This window comes from Cyprinodon tularosa, unplaced genomic scaffold, assembly GCF_016077235.1.
Source record: "Cyprinodon tularosa strain WSP-4 unplaced genomic scaffold, ASM1607723v1 ctg65, whole genome shotgun sequence".
Classification (NCBI taxonomy): domain Eukaryota; kingdom Metazoa; phylum Chordata; class Actinopteri; order Cyprinodontiformes; family Cyprinodontidae; genus Cyprinodon; species Cyprinodon tularosa.
In genome coordinates, this window is record NW_024039396.1 from 695763 (window position 1) to 713951 (window position 18189).

Below are 18189 nucleotides of genomic sequence, written 5' to 3' on the forward strand. Positions count from 1 at the left end.
TGCAAATGCTCAGTGCAGTTTCAAGCATTTGCAGAAACGTAAACACAAATCTCCCTAAGCTTTTTCTCAGATCCACCCACTCTCATTCCTATAATAAGACATTCCAGAAAACACAGAAAATCTCTTTTAAACAGCTATTTCAATCACTTTATTTTGCACCAGTCTATTAGTCTCTTAGTTTATTTGTTTTTTATTCCCTGTATTAAATATTTCCTCTGTTTCCTACTTTTTGCACATCTCGCCACTGGATTCTCGGCTTTGACTTTTTCAACAGGCGAGTAATTATTCACACAATAGTCAACTGTGAGTCCTCCTACTCATCAACAGAAAAAGAAAAAGAGCTGGACAGTCTTTTTATAGAGAAAGCACTGCACAAAGAACATGGAATAAATGGTACACAAGGAGCCTTCAGGACAGATTTATTTATTAAACACAGACAGATCTATTCAACACAATAGTAAAAACGTTTAATGTCCTAATTACAGCCCCACCTCATTTTAAAGTTTGTTTGTTTTTTTTGTCACACTTGGCTTTATATAATAACAATTTAAATAGCAGTTTAACAATTTATATTTAATCAAATGTTGTTTTAGCAGTGTGTCTATTTCCGTTTGCATGGTTTGTTTTTTCATCCCCATAATTATTAACATTTCTATAGAAAGTAAATTCATTAATGATAAAAATTTTAATTCTCTCTATGCCCATTGATGTTTCCCACATGTGTGGAATGGTTTATTTGCACGACCAGCTGGAAGTCCAAGTGGGACAGATAGCATATTGTGTCCTTGAGGAAAAACGGGCACAGAGTAGTAATAATTCCCTGCATACCCCTGAGCCACGTAATGAAGCATAGTAGTAAACCAAATTGTCCCGGCAGGGGATAATCCACATTTTTATTCTGTATATAGTATATTTGACATTTCTGCTTCTAATTCTCCTGTTGCATATTTTTTTGGTTATAAATGGAGGCAATTAATGTGTAACTGTAATTTTAACAGTAATCTCGAATCTTAATAGCTAAAAAAATTTATTTTCTGCAGTTTTTACAATTCTGGAGCAGTTTTATATACAAGGTTTAAGTGAACGATACAATTTGATTTTAACTTGAGTCATTTTATCATTGTTCATAAGGAATGTCAATTTAGAATAATTCCATAAAAAATAATGAAGTCAAACAATCTATGCTGCAGCTTTCAGTTACTGCCATTTAGGTTTGTAATAAGATAAAAAAGTATATAAAATGATTACTTTTGTTAGAGTGATAACTATCCTGTGTTTCAACCAGAAGGGTCATAAACTTTTATGACCTCCTGTAGGTCATGAGGCAGAATCACACGGATGTGTGACTTCCATCCAGCCAGTTGGTCAATTCACACTATCTTGTTACCTGCATCCTCCCAGACAATGATTACTGGCTCTTCTGTTTTAGGCCCGCCTGTTTGATGTTGTAAACTGTTAATAAAAGGCTTTGCTATGAAGGGATCGGTGGGAGAAGGGGATGGCTTTCCAAGCCAGAATCTTCTCTCCACCCGGCACACGCTGACGTCACAAAATCCTGTCTCTGTGTTGATCATTTTCCTTTTAATCTTTTAAACTCACATTTCTCTGGATTAAAACCCAACAACTTTGTCTTATGAAATTTAACTGTTGGTCTAAAAGAAATCTGACAGTTTTAAAGAATCTCTACTATGTGTAATTTTAAATCATTTAGCAGTGTAAACTATTATTTTAGACCATCTTCATTCAGTGTATTCTCATTATCAGTTCGTACGAAATCGTACGAAAATTTATGCACAGTAATTTCGTACGTTTTAGACTTTTTTTCGTCGTATTTTTACGTCTTGCCTCGAGACAAGATATCCTTGCGCATGCGCATGTTACGCACCATTCAATAACATAGAATTTAACATACAATTAACCCTAACCCTGACCCTAGCCCTAAGATACAAAACAGCAAGCAACGTAGTTCGAGTGGTCTCTGTTTACAAGTTCATGTGCATGCCTGTTCACAGACTGTGACTTTCGTCGTTACAAATGTTTATTCTATAAACTCTGATGAAGACCATTTTTTTAGTTTGCTTATTTCACAAGGTGTAATAGTACTTGTTTTAACCCTGGGAGTCTAATCAGGTTGTAAATGAGCTATTCTAGAAACTAATTTATCATTTATTTCTTTTAAGAAGCAATTCTAAATGCATAAGTCTGCAAAGGACATATGTTATAAATAACCAATTTCTTCTCTTTGTCCATTTTCAAGCCAAACCTCAATGTTTCCCTTTTGTGCCAAAGGGATAAAAGTTTTGCAGGTTTGTGTTGACATGGGAGTTGAGACAACTTGAAGGTATGACCGACAATCTTCTTTCAGCTTCAAGTTTCAAGGGAATCATCTTATCTATTGCTGGTTCCACATGCCCTTTTTCGCAAAGAGCTATTTTCCACTTGCTGTGCATGTACACTTTTAGTGTTAATATATCTAATGGGCTTTGGTCTGGATGGCCTTGCTCCTGTCCTGTGTTTCAAAAAGTTACATGGGTGTTTCCTACATTCTTTGGAAAAAAGGTTTGCTATACTCAAGTCTGACTAAGTTTCTATGAAGGTATCTAGTTTAATATACTGAAGCAGAGTAGCCAGAAATAGTCATGTAAAATAAAATACCCAAAACTATCAATGAGAAGTAGCTGCAAGAAAATGCTTTCTGATAACATTGTAATTCCCCTTGTAGAAATGTCTACAGGTCTACAAACTTAGTTCTATGGTAGCGTTTCCAAAAAAGTTCAAAAATAATCCACTGGACTTTGTTTTCAACTTTGAAGACTTTTCCCTTCCTATACAGGAAGCTTTTCCATTTAAAAATGTCAGAAATAGTGTCGAGTTTAAAGCTTTATACAGCAGCCCAACAAAGCCTTGTTTTTTGTTTAGAAAACATGCAAAGTTAAACGGACAAACGGGTCCATCCCTTTGGAATGGGGGTCGTTTGGCATCTTTGTTAGCCTGCAATGCCCGATACCTGTCTACATCTCTGAAAGGGGGTTGGTTAAAGGGACTTGTTTACCTGGCTGAAAGGTAAGGGTCTTCTGTTCCCCTGTAAGGGGGTTGGGGTTGCGAGAATAGCGGGAAGGGATCAACTCAATTGCTGCATCGTAGGTTTTTGAAATCTGAGTCCACTCCCTTTGATTCAGGTTGGTTTTTCCTTTCTTAACATAGATGGCTTCCTTCACGCCCCTCTTAAACCACCTATTTTCTTTTTCCAAAATGTGAACATTCTGGTCCTCAAAAGAATGTGCTTTGTCCATATAAGGACTTATTCACACATAGGTTTTGTTTTGTGGGAAACCAATGATTAGTTATTTTATAAATCCTTTGCTCCAATAATTGAGGAAGGACAGAGGATAACATTGTGACAAATATATTTTTACATCAGTATGATGTAAAAGTGGTGAGATTGATAGATACTGTCAGTTTATTCTCATTATGAGTTCGTATGAAATCGTATGAAAAGTTATGCACCGTAATTTCGTACGTTTTTGACGTTTTTTTCGTCGTATTTCGTCGTATTTTTACGTCTTGCCTCGAGACAAGATATCCTTGCGCATGCGCATCTTACGCACCATTCAATAACATAGAATTTAACATACAATTAACCCTAACCCTGACCCTAACTCTAAGATACAAAACAGCAAGAAACGTAGTTAGAGACATGAAGAAGTGATTATTGCACTGTTTTTCCCAGTTTTACGTCCGTTGGCGGATCTGCTTTTTTCGTCTGTCTGCCTGCGCATGCGCACTGATCTGTTTTTTCGAGGAAAAACGTCCAAAACGTACAAAATACTGTGCATAACTTTTCGTACGATTTCATATGAACTGATAATGAGAATATGTTGATACTGTAGCTGGACTGTCTATGGCTTGTATCTTGGCTTGGGGAGCACAACACAAATAAACCACCAATATGTCATCTGGCTTCAACCACTAATGCAGACCATCACTCACTCTATACACTTATTATACTTCATACCCAACCTCAGCTTCTTTGCAAGTAACAAATTATTTGGCACTTCTTTGGCCAGTTTATCTTGTTAACCTTAGATTTACATTCTCCTCTTAGAACAGAAAAACTATGGCGGTTCACACACTGTGCACTCTGCCTTGGAGCAGCAGAAAATCGTATGTGCAGTTAATAATATACAATATAAATAGCGGTCTTATGGGAAAAGTTCAACATGTCAGTACTAAAACCTTCTTCTGTAAGTTTAACACTGATTTTTCTATAATTAAGTTATGTCTAGAACATATTTTTTTCTGATAAGCTTATAAAACTTGACACCTTTTCCTCTTACTTGAAGAAAATCAATAAAGGCTATTTTTGGTCTAGCTTGGAGCCAGTCACAGTTATTCCTCATGTCTCCACAGCCGCCTCAACATGTGCGCAGCTTGAAACACACAAGCTCAAATGAGTCAATCTGAAACTAGATAAGGCTGTTTTATACTTACTTAACTTTATTCTCATATATATTTCTGTACTGAAGAGAAATGTATTATTTATTCTGGAAAAAAAGGTGCATACATACAGAGTAGATATACATCAAAATGTTTTCATATATTCACTTCTTAATCATGCACCTTCATTCCTTTGATACTTTATTAGGCTCACCGTGCAATAACAGGGCAGGAAGTACTAGCAACAACAAAAAATCGAATGACCTAGGTTTGTTGCAGTTACAATAACCACACTGCTCCACAGTCTGATTCAAGTTTGGAGCCCATCAGTTTCCAATTAATAAGGTTCATACAAATTAATCTTTCTTTGAACAGAATGCATTTTTTATACAGTGGGCTGTAATTTCAACTCTTTAGACAAGCCATTAAGTGAACCTCTGATCCTTGGCGGCTGCAGTTTATCATTTTTTGTAGTAAGCAGTCAATCTCTGTAGAAATGAAAATGAGCCATGACTAAAAACCATATATAACTGACAATTTTATAGTCTTGGGCCCTAAAAGAACTCTTTAAATTAGGAAAACAGCATAATGCTCACTAGAATACTATGACAGCAACCCTTTTTTTTTTTTTTTTGCCTAAATTTCTGATGTTAACACTAGAACAGCGATAAAATATGGAGATAAATAAAATTAAAAGACTAAAGGAAGGGTCTTTGTCAACACTCAGAGTCGATTTTGGCAAAAATGTGAAAAAACCATTGCATGATGTACACAGCCAAGATAGCATATGCATTCCCCCAGTGCCAATTTTGTGTTATATCCATTACAACTGGTCTCTAATGGTGTATGTTATCAGTGACCAAAATAAATATTGTCACTAATGTTTAATATACCTACAAGTTAAAAAAAAATCTACTTGGCAACTATTTAAAGGCCAAAAAAATCATTCAACAACTTACCAATTGAGGCAATTATTTCAACGTGCAGCTGTATTTTCATTTTTAAAGTGCAGAGCGAGATATGGTATTCACAATGGAAGAGATTTAAGCTAGGAAGTTGTGCAATACCCAAGACCCACAGCTCAGAATCAGATAGCATTATCAGTTATGACAGTGTAGGAGAAACAAGAGTCAACAAGTTCTTCTTGCTAGAAATATTATCAGCCTTACCTTCAAAAGGTTCAAGCACTGCTCCTTGGTCTAATGGATCTGCAGTAGAAAAAGATATGTTAAACATTTAATTACAAATCTGCAAACACACTACAAATGTACAGTTAACTGCAATTATTAAGACTCACAGTTGATCTTTCATATTTATAAAAGCCTGATAATCCAGTTTTTAAATAAACATACATTTGAGTCAAGAAAAAAACCTTTACCGCTTAGAAAATATAGACACAAACCACAAAATAAAATACATAGTGCTAGCTGCCAGATGTGTTTTTTTTTTTTTGTCTATTCTTAAATGATTAAGCATTAAAAATTAGTTGTTAACAGTTGCACAACAAACAGGTCGCTGCCTTATTAGTCTCAAGGCCAAAGTAAAGCCACCAAAACATGCACACATGCTATATTATAGATGCGGCGTAGAGTGAGCTTGACATTTTTTAAGCTGTCATAGTGATAATGTCACATCACACTTTGTTCATGATGCACCTAAACAAACATGTCAACTAGATGTCCTCTGACTAAAGTGAAGACCGGAGAGTGTTAGCTGACTGCTGTCTTTCTCGATACAAAACCCATTATAAAAATATATCAAAACTTTTAAAGCAGTGCAGCATCTAGTGGATATAACTGTTAAATCTGTTTGTGTATGGCAATGTTTTAGATAGATAGATAGATAGATAGATAGATAGATAGATAGATAGATAGATAGATAGATAGATAGATAGATAGATAGATAGATAGATAGATAGATAGATAGATAGATAGATAGATAGATAGATAGATAGATAGATAGATAGATAGATAGATAGATAGATAGATAGATAGATAGATAGATAGATAGATAGATAGATAGATAGATAGATAGATAGATAGATAGATAGATAGATAGATAGATAGATAGATAGATAGATAGATAGATAGATAGATAGATAGATAAAATGCATAATAACCTTTCAACTTTAATAGCTAAGTATTTCATTAAAGCTTGTTTTTCTTCTTAGTTACTCATTAAATGTTTATAAAGCACAAACTGACCAAATCTAACAGTGAAATTATATTATTAGGGCCAACACTTTAGTGTGGGTTTAAAGAAAGTAACACAATTAAATAAATACTGGAAGTACTGAAGCTTAAAAAAACATCTTAGTATTGTTATGTCAATGTTAATATAATATTCACACTTCTAAAGAAGTAGTTTAAAAAAAAGTAACATAAAATATCAGGGTTATCTTAATAATGAAACATGATTATTAAATCAATAATCTTTGAACTTTGGATATGATGTTTTAATAACCCAAATAATGGATTAAAAACAACAGACATCTGTGTTGCTTTGCTCAGTTTTTTTTTTATAAAAAAAAAATTGAAACGGTTGTTTTATCTGTCAATTTATGGTTTTTGATTAGTAAGGAGTTATTGCAATTAATCAATCACAAACCCTGTTATTTACTTGATTATGGTTTTTAACTGAGTTCAGCGTCTGCTCTGCCGATAATGCAAGCGTAGAAGAAGAAACGTGCTGTTTACCTGTGCAAAGAAAGAAACAACGAAAGAAAAATGTCTGAGGACTTCAGTGTTGAGGAAGAGCATGAGTTCTTTGCCGAGCTGAATGCGCACTTTTGTCTGGTTTGGTCTGCCGCGGTTTCCGTAGACTCGTGAACGCGCTTTTAGGAAATCCTATACACTACTGTTTATGCTCTAAAAACATTCTAAATGACTTTGTTTCGAGTAAATTCTGGATGCTACCCACTCAGGACACTTGGAATACATTGGACGAGCAGTATGGAGGAATATTGACACGTTTTTTGTGGACTTTTATGGACCTTTCTGCCTGGGGCGCCATAGACCTCCATTATTTGAATGTCAGCAGACAGCAAGAAGCCTCCCAGATCTCCAGATGCATTTGAGATATCAAAAAAGTACTCTAGAGTGTTGTTCAGCATGGGGGTGAGTAGAAAATAAAGGCTAATCATGTTTTGGGTGTACTATTCCTTTAATGTCAACTAACTGAAGGGTGAAAGATGATTGAGAATTTAAATACGCAGGCAGTCATTATCTTTTTTATTTACTTGTTTTTTGCAAGTATCGTTGTGATTGCTGCTTGGCCAAAGATTAACATCTTGGTAAAATTGTCACCAGTTTTTCAGCAATCGATCCTTCAATGCGAGGAACATTGTCTAAAAGACAGCAGTTTGAATAGGCAATATACTATAAAACACATGATGCTGTCACTTGTATACCCATAGATTGTTATGTATGAAGGGCTTTATTCTAACAGCCTTATTCTAAAAGCACGTCAAGGATGAGTTTTAGTTTTCCATTATTTTAAAAGAGACCTGCAAGTGAGAAGGCCAGGAGATGAAGAAGCAGAGCGGAGCACAGCATGGTGTTGAAGCTAGAGCCACCTGGTGGGGTCACAGCTAGAAACCTGGATGATGAAACATGAGCAGGACCTCTTGGTTTTCCTACATGGGATGATAAAACAGAGAGGAAGAACATTTAAAGCACAAAACATCTCTGGAGAGTAACACTGCATGAATACGCTTTACTTTTTTAAGTGCTGTAAGAATATTTTGGCTTTTAGTGAGAAATACTAAAAGTATAAAAGTTTTTTTTTAACCATTTCAACAATAACACTAGTTTTAGACACTAGATTTGAAAAAAAAAAAACAGCTTGCTTTCTCTTGCAGCACTGTATGATGATTCAAAATTCACAAAAACTGAAGAGCAAATTTCCTGCGAACTCTTTATATGTCTCTCTACTGCAGAACACCCACTTATGTTTTTTCAAGACATTTTGGCTCATATGTATAAACCTTAAACTTTGTGGTCCTTCTATCCTTAAATTATAGTAGAACCTTCAGTTCACCCTCACAAACAATTACAGGTGCTTGGCTCCAGCTACTCAGAGATCCACTTCCATACAGAAAGCCTACATTCATATCTTCAGGTAACACAGAGTACATGTCAGACTTAATAATATTACTAGCGATAGTTTCAAGGTAATGCTTTATTGTATATCTCGTACCATGTCTTTCAGTTGCGCTGTTCTTTTTTCATCTCGTTGCAGGTGATGAAGCAGACTGAAAATGTTTTGTCATTATCTCCTTTCTATCTCTTCTTTCTTTCATCTTTTTTTCTTCTCTTTTTTCCTTTTTCTTCTTCTGTTTTTCTGCTCTATTTACATTGCAGTGTCCATATAAACTGTAGAACTCCCTGCATAATTATAATAAAGCAATTTATACTGTATGCAAGAAACAAGTGGAGCTATACAGCAATTGCCATACTGCTACACTTGTGAAAGTAAAATCTGTTGGGCTCTTTTTGGCATCAAGAAAATTATTCTTATTGCCACATTGCCAGACAGGACACTGTAAAAAAAAAAAAAAAAAAAAAAGAACCTTCAGTTTCATTTAATTAGGCTTTTAACAAGTAAAGCATCCGTTTTCCCGAAAGAAAAAAAAAAATTGGAGAAAAGAGTAAAGCTAAAACAAAAAGTAGTTTTAATATTATATAATTTATCCTTGCAATAGCACAACTAAAAAACTGAAAGTCTCTGACCACTTGTGCGCTATGCTAGACACAGCATGGACGCATTTAATGAACATCCATCCATCCATCCATCCATCCATCCATCCATCCATCCATCCATCCATCCATCCATCCATCCATCCATCCATCCATCCATCCATTTGCAGCTCTTAACGGGCTTTAACAACCAATCTCTCACAGTGTCTGTGAACACATTATCACATGTCTCCGTTTCCTGTCAGCCTCAAAGGCAAAGTCCCCTGATAAACTGACATTGAATGATTGACATGTGGATAATTGTGGGAACATTCTTAAATTGGACGCAATCACTTTCCAAAATATACTAACAGCACGCCGCCCATGATGGAACCGTCTCTGTGTTTGATGCCCACCGGCTGAATTTAGAAAAGACAGCTGTCTCAGTTAGAAATAAGGTTTTGCATTTTATCAGACTAAAGGCATCTAGAGCCTTTAAAGGCAAAGCTTTCAAAAGCTGAAAAGGCTGAAAAAGATAAATACTCAAACTATTATGTATCTCTGGTTAAAAATGTTAAGTTATGACGGTTTGATTGCTTGAATGCAAAAAAATGTTAGTGTTTATTATGGAGAACTGTAATTGTTATACCATATGTAAAATGTCAGAGTCTTGGTATGTTTGTTCCTGTTTTTCTTGGTTTTCCATTTGTTGTCCTCTGCTGCCCTCTTGTGTCCTCCCTTGCTCTGTTTCTCTGTTCTGCCTGCACCTGTTGTCAATTCCCTCGTCAGCTCTCTCTTTGTATCTGTCCCCTTTAAAAGCCCTCCCTCTTCAGTTCCTGTTTGCTGGATCCTCGTCTTACTTCCCGTCTATCATCTGCATGCCCTGTCTTGTCTCTCCCTGGCTTCTGGTTTTGGTTAATCCCTGATGTCTGCTTGGTTCTGGTACGTTTGTAATTTTCAGTTGGACTCTGATTCCTGCTTCTGGATCTGTGAACCAAAATAAACAGACTTAAATTCACCTCTGCCTACTGGTCTCTGCGTTTGGGTCCTCCATACAAACATCGCTTCATGACATAAAATACGTTTTTAAGCTTTTATACACTTTTTGTACAAATTGTATTATCCACCATTTGTTTTCGTACAGTACATAAACATGATTCATGGCGTAAAGATAATTTTGGGTCAAAACAAAAACAGTTTTGCTTTTATTTATAAACATTGAAACTATGATATTTTTAATCGACATAATGCTACTTTCAGTCGATCCAATAAGTCCTCTAAAGAAGCTGCTCATTCAGAGAGCAAGAATATGAAAGATTTCTCAGGGGCTATTCAGAACAATAATTACAAAATAAAAAACTTCACAGCGCAATAAAAACATGTAATTCCTCTTAGTTAATTAATCACACAATACAAGCTCAGATGTAAAGAGTTTAACTGAAATGAAAACCTTTATGCGTCAGAAACAAAGGTACAGCGGTAGACAAAGATACACCAAAACTTTAAAGTAATTTTCCTGAAACCTGTTTTCAACCCTACTTCCTGCTAACTAAAACCTCAGGGGAAATTAGGCAGAAAACTACTACCTCAGAATGAACTGAGATGCTTGTTCTGACCCTTAATGACCCTACTGCAGCTATCTCATTTACAACGCGAGTACCGTCTGTGTCAGAAACCCCAATTTAACATTTATCTTTCTAACCGACATGCTATCAGACTAAGTATTTTCTACTGTCTAAGCACTGATCATCAGATCAGTAATGCTGCACCTGTGCATTTGTTCATGCTGGATTAGTGACCTCTGATTGGAGTGCAATTAAGCGTGAGGCAGAGACCACTGATTCATGAGCGGCTCTGAGCTTTCAGCTGGGAGAAATTTAAAGGTCTGACATACCTTAGGGCTCATATTGTCATATTGGCAACACTAGGTTACAACAGAAAAAAACACATATAACTGGCAGTTTCCATAACGCCAGCTTAACTGCAGACAGGCAGAGAAAGCAACACATTACTGTAAGCTACTATGAACATGGAGTAGTCCGCTGTTTTAAAGTTGTAAGTACATCTACAGTACATGAAGGGCTGTATCTTAGCAACAAACCTTTTGAAAAAAAAAGAAAATCATTTTGTGGGCTGTGGGGTGGCAGGGTAACCACAACTGAAACTACACAGACGTTCATTTTAATTTGAAACACGCTGCAAATGTGGTACAATGGCCTGTGGTGCTCTGGACTACTATTTAAAATAAATTCTTCTTCAGTCCTGCCTCATGTTGAAACTGTAGGCATAATTTCAGCTACTCACAAATCATAAGTGCCTTTTAACAGAAACACTTAGGTAATTAGAGGCTAACAAAAGAAGCATAGTTTAAGTGTTGCCATGATAAAAGATTAATGCTCATTTGAGCCATTAAGAAGGATTACTGGATTGAGAAGTGATAACATATCAGACCAGCATTACCCAAAGAGGTAGCACATCCGTATAACCAGTATTAATAGTGCCTCATACTTCTTCTCTACTAACTTCGCAGCCTGAATGGCTAGGACAGAAGTAGTCCATCTATCACTGGGAAATGCAGGCTCTGGACATGAAAGCCCTTCAACAAGGCCATTTCTTCTCCCTATAAATCATATTCATGACAATAGCAGGGCTATTACAGTTGTTAGCTTGATTTTGTGAGGTTTGCTTTCATGTCAGTATGGACCTTCACACTGCTTTGTTTCCCCCCCTAAATATTTATGTTCTTCTGTGTCCTTATGCCACTATTAAAGCTCAGTTTTAATCAGTTTTAATGCTCTTATAGCTTACGTAGTTTACATTACAAACATCATCAGTGATATTTGTTTGACCCGACGTTTCCAAAATGACTATTTTTTTGTTACTCCCCAGGGAAATGGCATAACTAAGTGGTTAAAAGTGTTTTATTTCTTTACCATCCAGAAGTAGGAGGCCTGAAGGATAGATTGTTATTTCCAAGATGTCACTCAAACTGCACCATCCCCCTACCATCAGCAACTCCATCACTATGATCAATCAGCAATAAAACATCTGTAAGAGGAGGGCCACAGTGGGGTTAAGACCTGAATTTCCTGAAATATTTTATGAGAACAGCCATCACTTGTGACCCTCAGAGCCTGACATCAGTAAGAGGGAGGGAGGGTGTATCTCTGCATTACCCTGCCATCCATCTCCAGGGTAACAGATTGCTGTATGGACTGATGGGAGACGGCAGTCTGTGTATCAGAACGTTGGTTTTAAGTCACCATATTCATCACGCTTCACACCATCAGTTTTGCAGATGACAGAAACTTTAGAAATAAGTAAAACACAGAAACATCAACAATGTTGTTGGACCTGGGTGTGTCAAATTGTTCATTGTCATTAAGATGTTCTGTTGATAGATCTGATGGTAGATTGGGCAGATTTATTAGGATAGATATGTGTAAGATAGGGCCTTGTCACTGGTGATGGAGTGGAGATGCAGGAGAGCTGATTAAAGGAGTTAGGCTGGAGTGGTGAAGGCGAAGGTGGGCTGCAGCTTGATTTTAAGGCAGATAAGACCACAATGAGGTGCTTAAAAAGATTCTTAGATGCTATTAGTTGCTGTTGGGTAACTCGACCACATTAAAAGAATATCTTCTTCTCCTCGGCAATGTCAGGACTCCTGCCTTTGTGTTTGTGTTTCTGTGTTTGTCTCCCTTCATCCACCAGGAGGCGCCTGGTTCTGGTCCGCCTCCTCACACACCTGCTTATGGTTTCCTCGTTAAACGGAGTGTTCTTAAGCTGCTGACTGCCACTACCTCGACGCCAGAGTGTTTGCCAGATTTGGGTACTCTAGCCAAGCTGAGTTTTGCTGAGTCAAACTGAGTTTTTGTCAACCTGAGTTTAACTTTGTTTTTATCTTTGCCTCTCGGCAGGAAGTCATCCTGCAAACTGGATTACTCTGACCTTCTCTTCCTGGGAGGATCTACTGAACTACAAACTGAGCTGGGGTTCAAACAGGAGGTTTGAATCCACTTTCCCCAAGAGATCGTTTGAGCCTCGCACTGAGAAAGGGAATATTCTACACTACGACCCGTTCAAGTACTGCAGGAAATCTGAGTGGCAGTCAGTTTCTCCGTTCACCAACTAACAACCGCATTCTGGGTAAACCCTGTTCCGCCCTCCACAGAATCAGACAAACACTGGAACAACGGCACACAGACAGGAGTCAAGGATTCAACAACTTCTCTGGAATCGTGAGTCGGCAACCAAATCCTCTTCTCCAAGTCCACATGTCAAATTCCCCACTTAGCCTGAACTAACCGCTGTGTCTCCCCCTCACTTTTCAGTTCCGGTTGAGCAGCGTTCAGAGCAACACTTCTCCCTCTGTTTAACCTTTTCAATAAAACCCGTTAAACCTTTTCCCTGGTCTCTCTGTTCGGTTTTCTGCATTTGGGTCAGAACTTTGTAAAATCATGACAGGCAAAACTCTTCCGCTCATGGTAGGGATATATTCCCTCTGGTGATTCCAACGGCAGGAAGGTTTGGGTTTCTGATCAGGGTCCCTTTGTTTTCTTATAGAGGCTTCTCCTTTCACCCCAGTCGATCCATGTTGTTGCCCTCATCATGATTCATGTCATACCTGCAGGTGACAGTTGGAGCACAGACTGTAAATCTAAAGCTTAACTGTACCTTTTAGCTCAGTGTTGTTGTTTTTCTGAAAAGCAGACTAGAGTGGTGTACTCCATCAAATTGGATGCATAAATTGGAGCCTCATACTCCAGGAGAATCCTCAAACCATCTATTGATCTCCTGTTCAACCCCTCCTTCACTTATAAAGTTGTAACCATTTTAAAGGCTGATGCTAATATTGATTATTTTCACTCTAACAGATCTCCAATTTTCATGGGTTTATCCTTCAGGTCGATATAACCTTCTCTTGATAAAAATTATTAAATTGACAATGTTTGGTCAATTCTAACCTACACATGATGATAATGAAACATTTTATTTGTCCTGATAAATGCAGTCTGCCACACTCTTCAAACAACCCGTGTTCGATCTAACAGTGATAAGCTTTATGCCCGGCTCCAGGCTATAATTGACGTTTTTCAGCATTATTGATTCTGTGATCTTTTTTTCTGAGAAAGAATGCCATAAATGTATTTCCCCAGTTACCTGCTTCCCCTGGTAACTGGGGAAGCAGGTAACTGGGCCAGCTGGCCAATGTGGGATTTCTTTTTAGATCAAACTAGCTCTACAGGCAGCATATAACAGAGCCATGTGATGAGTTAGTGGGACTGGGAATAAAGGGCCTATTGATAATAAAAGAAAAAGTGCTTTTTTTTCTTTTTTTAGAAAATGTCATTAAACTATTCTAATAAAAAAAAATTATACAGAGGATTTGGTTTGACAGTCTGCGAGAGAAAACTGATTTTTTAGGTGCTGAAGAGAACAACAGTTTATTGGTTGATTGTATCACGTTAAATGTTAAATTAACCTTAATTTAATTAATCTTGTGTACTACAATGTTTTGTATAACTACAGTACATATTATAGCAATTTAATAAAACTTTGGTTTTATTTAGAAATTCATTCTAATAAAGGTACACTAGAAAAGCTAGCAACGAACATGCTAGTTTAGGAAGTAATCATTGATTTCTACTACTTTCCATATTAAACAACATATATTCGTACTGGAAAATTGTTGTAGACTATAAGAACTTTCCCCTAACATGACCCCAACCACCTGATATGACTATATATGTCCCAGAATAAGACACAAGCTGGAATGGATTTCTTTTGGATGCTGAATCTATCCTTTTTTCCCACAAAGAATGAATTATTTATTGCTGAACCATCGATCTCGAGCTCCAAAAAAAGGCTACGCTCAGCCTGCTTGTCTCTTTAACTCTCTGCTCAGAAACATGCTCTCTAGGTGTACGGTATCCGTGGAAAATAAGACCAAATTCTCGAGAGGAAAGCATGTTTATCTTCCACAAAACACCGATACAGTAAAGAACAGGATATGTACATCACTTATCTAAGTCTATTATACAGTAGAAAAAACTATAAGCCCAGGAAAGAGACAACGGAGGAAAGAGATGCTCTACAGTACATAATCTAAGCTGCACTGAGACAGTTGAAAAATGTTTAACAATTTACAAATAAAAAATGGCTTAAGATTGATTGGACCACCTAATTTTCCATATAACTTTGCAGCAAAAGTGTATTTTTGTACAAATTTTACTACATATCAAACCATGATTTTATAAATCTATAATTGTGCTTGTTTAATGTTTTGCATGCAATTCTTTTATCTTGCAGGAGGTCTAGAGTTTTTGCAAGTTTGGCCTTTCTAGTGACTTGAGACCAATGTTGTGCACATGCATGGTAGAACAGGAAAAGCATCATAGTCTGCAGCTGCAAGTTTTTTGTTTAGAAGAGTAATATTTTATGAGTTAAGAAGGTTATATAGGATATCTTTTAAGCCATTAAGCCAAAACATGGTCAACTACAGTCTCTTTTTATTCCCATAATTTTTTGAAAGCTACTCCAAAATCTACTCTGGTCTACTCCATCACAGTAAGACTCCAAATAGGCCCTTTTGGTCGCACTAAGCAAAGGACTTAATTTATTACTCTTTTGTGCATTCTGTGATGGGTTTTGATGTGCACTTGTGGATGTTCTTTACTGATCCATCTTAAAAAAATGGTCGTTCCTGTTTTCTCATTCATTACGAACCTGCCAGTGTGGAGCACGAGCCAAGAGAAAACCAAGAGAGCAGGACCGGTATAACTCCCTCAAAAAATGACTAATGGACCTTATATTAAATGCAACTGGAGTAAAATGTGCATGTCAGGCAATTGTAAGACATGTAAGGGAAAGGAAAATAAAATAATATTAAAGCTTTAAACTTGCACAATGCTCCTTTTTATATAGGCGGAATAAAGAAATGATTTTGTTACTTTATACAAATTAAGTTTTGAGTAGCTTTACTTTGATAATACAATGGTAGATTGATTTAAAACAGTGTGTCAAGTAGCCATCCAGGTAATATATGCCAGTGATGAAGAGTCAGGAGGTCAGGAAAAGCACTGTCTAACCTGCCAACCTGACAAGAAGAATTCTGTTCTGTTAATATACTGTTCTATAAATCTGTTTTCTGTACAAATGCAAGATTTTTTATGTCTATCCATGTCTTCATGACAAAAATACCCACATTAAGGCAATCTCACCTTTAACTCGACAGTTACTATATGCGTATGGTTTTATATTGAAAATGAGCATGTTTTATTGGTTGATCTTTTTAATCTTCTTGTGTTACACAGACAAAACATGTCAGATACAGTTGTTACCAATAAATCGAACTCTGAAAGTTTTGTTTTTAAGATAGTACACCAATCCTACTGTGTATACTTATCGCAAATAAAGGTATATGGATTTGTGTACAAGCCCTGGTTAGTGCACACTAAAAGAATAAATAGCATTAACATCTAAACCAAGAGATAAATAAAATGCTGCTGAAATTATTTGAAAACAATTATTTTAACTTTTGGGAAAGTCACAGGTCAGGATATTGGTCGTATGAAAGACAAGAAAAAATGAAAAAGGTCACTATTATAATAACTTAGTGCCTAGCCAGTAATTTAACCCACTTCATCCTAATACAAAGGCAACACATTTCATAATGTTAATACACTTTAATACACATGCAGATTTATATATTTAACTGAATATTTCAATAAATTGTCTCTTCAATTTTGAAATAATACCAGGATTTCAGAAAGGGAATCTGTGGAGGAGGGTAAAAAATGTGAAAGGATGATTTGTTTTAATAAGTAAATTTTATCTACACATTTGGACTCATATAATACGCATATTTAAACATGGCAGCATAAGTATGCATGTCAAGTGATCACCTCTTTGCTGTGCTATTTCCACACTTGAAGGGTTGTACCAAGCTGAACATTTAAACTGGGTTCCACTCAATGACCAAACTGTTGTTCCATCTTTTCCTTTTTCTTCTTGTGTTGTTAACAGTTAATCGTTAATTATTTGTAGGTGAAAAACCTTAAAGAGACGAAACCAAACAAAACAGAGACAGTTCTGAGAAATGTATCATTAAATATATTTATGAAAAAAGACTATGGTTTTACCTTTAAAGGAGAAGTCCGGTTTTTTACACTTTAAGCCCATTTTCTGTAGTGTCCAGGATGAAATCGAATGATCGACACCAAAAGTTTGACAATTGCTCCTGTCTCTGCTTTTTGGCTCATTTAGAATCACCCCCTGGCTGCTTTAGAATGGCTTGCATAGAGCATGTCCGATAATGTCCTTAAAACAACCTTAAACGTTCTTTTTTTAAAATATGCTACTCACCGGGTCGTCAGCGCTGTTCAATGACGTTCCAAAAAAAGTTTCGTAAAGAAAAAACGTTCCTGTAGTGTTTTATTTAGCATTTTGTAAATCCCATTGAGTTCTGTAGGAATAGTCAATATTCCCCTGCCACCGGAAACGGAAATGGGGCCTGTTTACACAGTTGTAGTCTTTTCGCTTCACTCTGTGTACTCCGACGGTGAGAATCAAGAATCCACCTTTCGTATTCCATTTTCAGAGTTTTTTGAAGTGTTTAACAGAGGTTGTTTTAAGGACATTATCGGACATGCTCTATGCAAGCCATTCTAAAGCAGCCAGGGGGGGATTCTAAATGAGCCAAAAAGCAGAGACAGGAGCAATTGTCAAACTTTTGGTGTCGATCATTCGATTTCATCCTGGACACTACAGAAAATGGGCTTAAAGTGTAAAGAACCGAACTTCTCCTTTAAGACCATTTCGTTTTTTATTATCATAAAAATGCATAAAAAAAATATTAACGCATTTTAACAACGGAAGCGGATTTAAGCATGTTACTAAAACCCATAGGTTAAATGAATTCACAAACAGTAAATTTTAGCAGGTTTTAAATATGCATAACAATTACAACCTATGAAATTTCATTTAAGCTGTGGAATACTCAAAGTCCGTTTTAATCACATGCAGGAAGAAAGATGCACGTTTTTAACCAATCTTCACTAGCACCAAATTACTTCAT

General features: G+C 36.5%; 1 protein-coding gene across 5 annotated transcripts in view; it reads right to left on the reverse strand.

Moving 5' to 3' along the window:
* cntn1a (contactin 1a) overlaps window positions 1-18189 on the reverse strand; it is a 102764-nt gene that overhangs the window by 39678 nt on the left and 44897 nt on the right. For all 5 annotated transcript variants that reach the window (XM_038308920.1, XM_038308919.1, XM_038308918.1 and 2 more), the window contains 2 exons: window positions 7943-8071; window positions 5607-5645 (listed from right to left, as the gene is read on the reverse strand). In XM_038308920.1, coding sequence (XP_038164848.1) covers window positions 5607-5645; window positions 7943-7991 — 88 coding nt within the window. In that variant the 5' untranslated portion in view covers window positions 7992-8071. The remainder of the gene's footprint in view (window positions 1-5606; window positions 5646-7942; window positions 8072-18189) is intronic.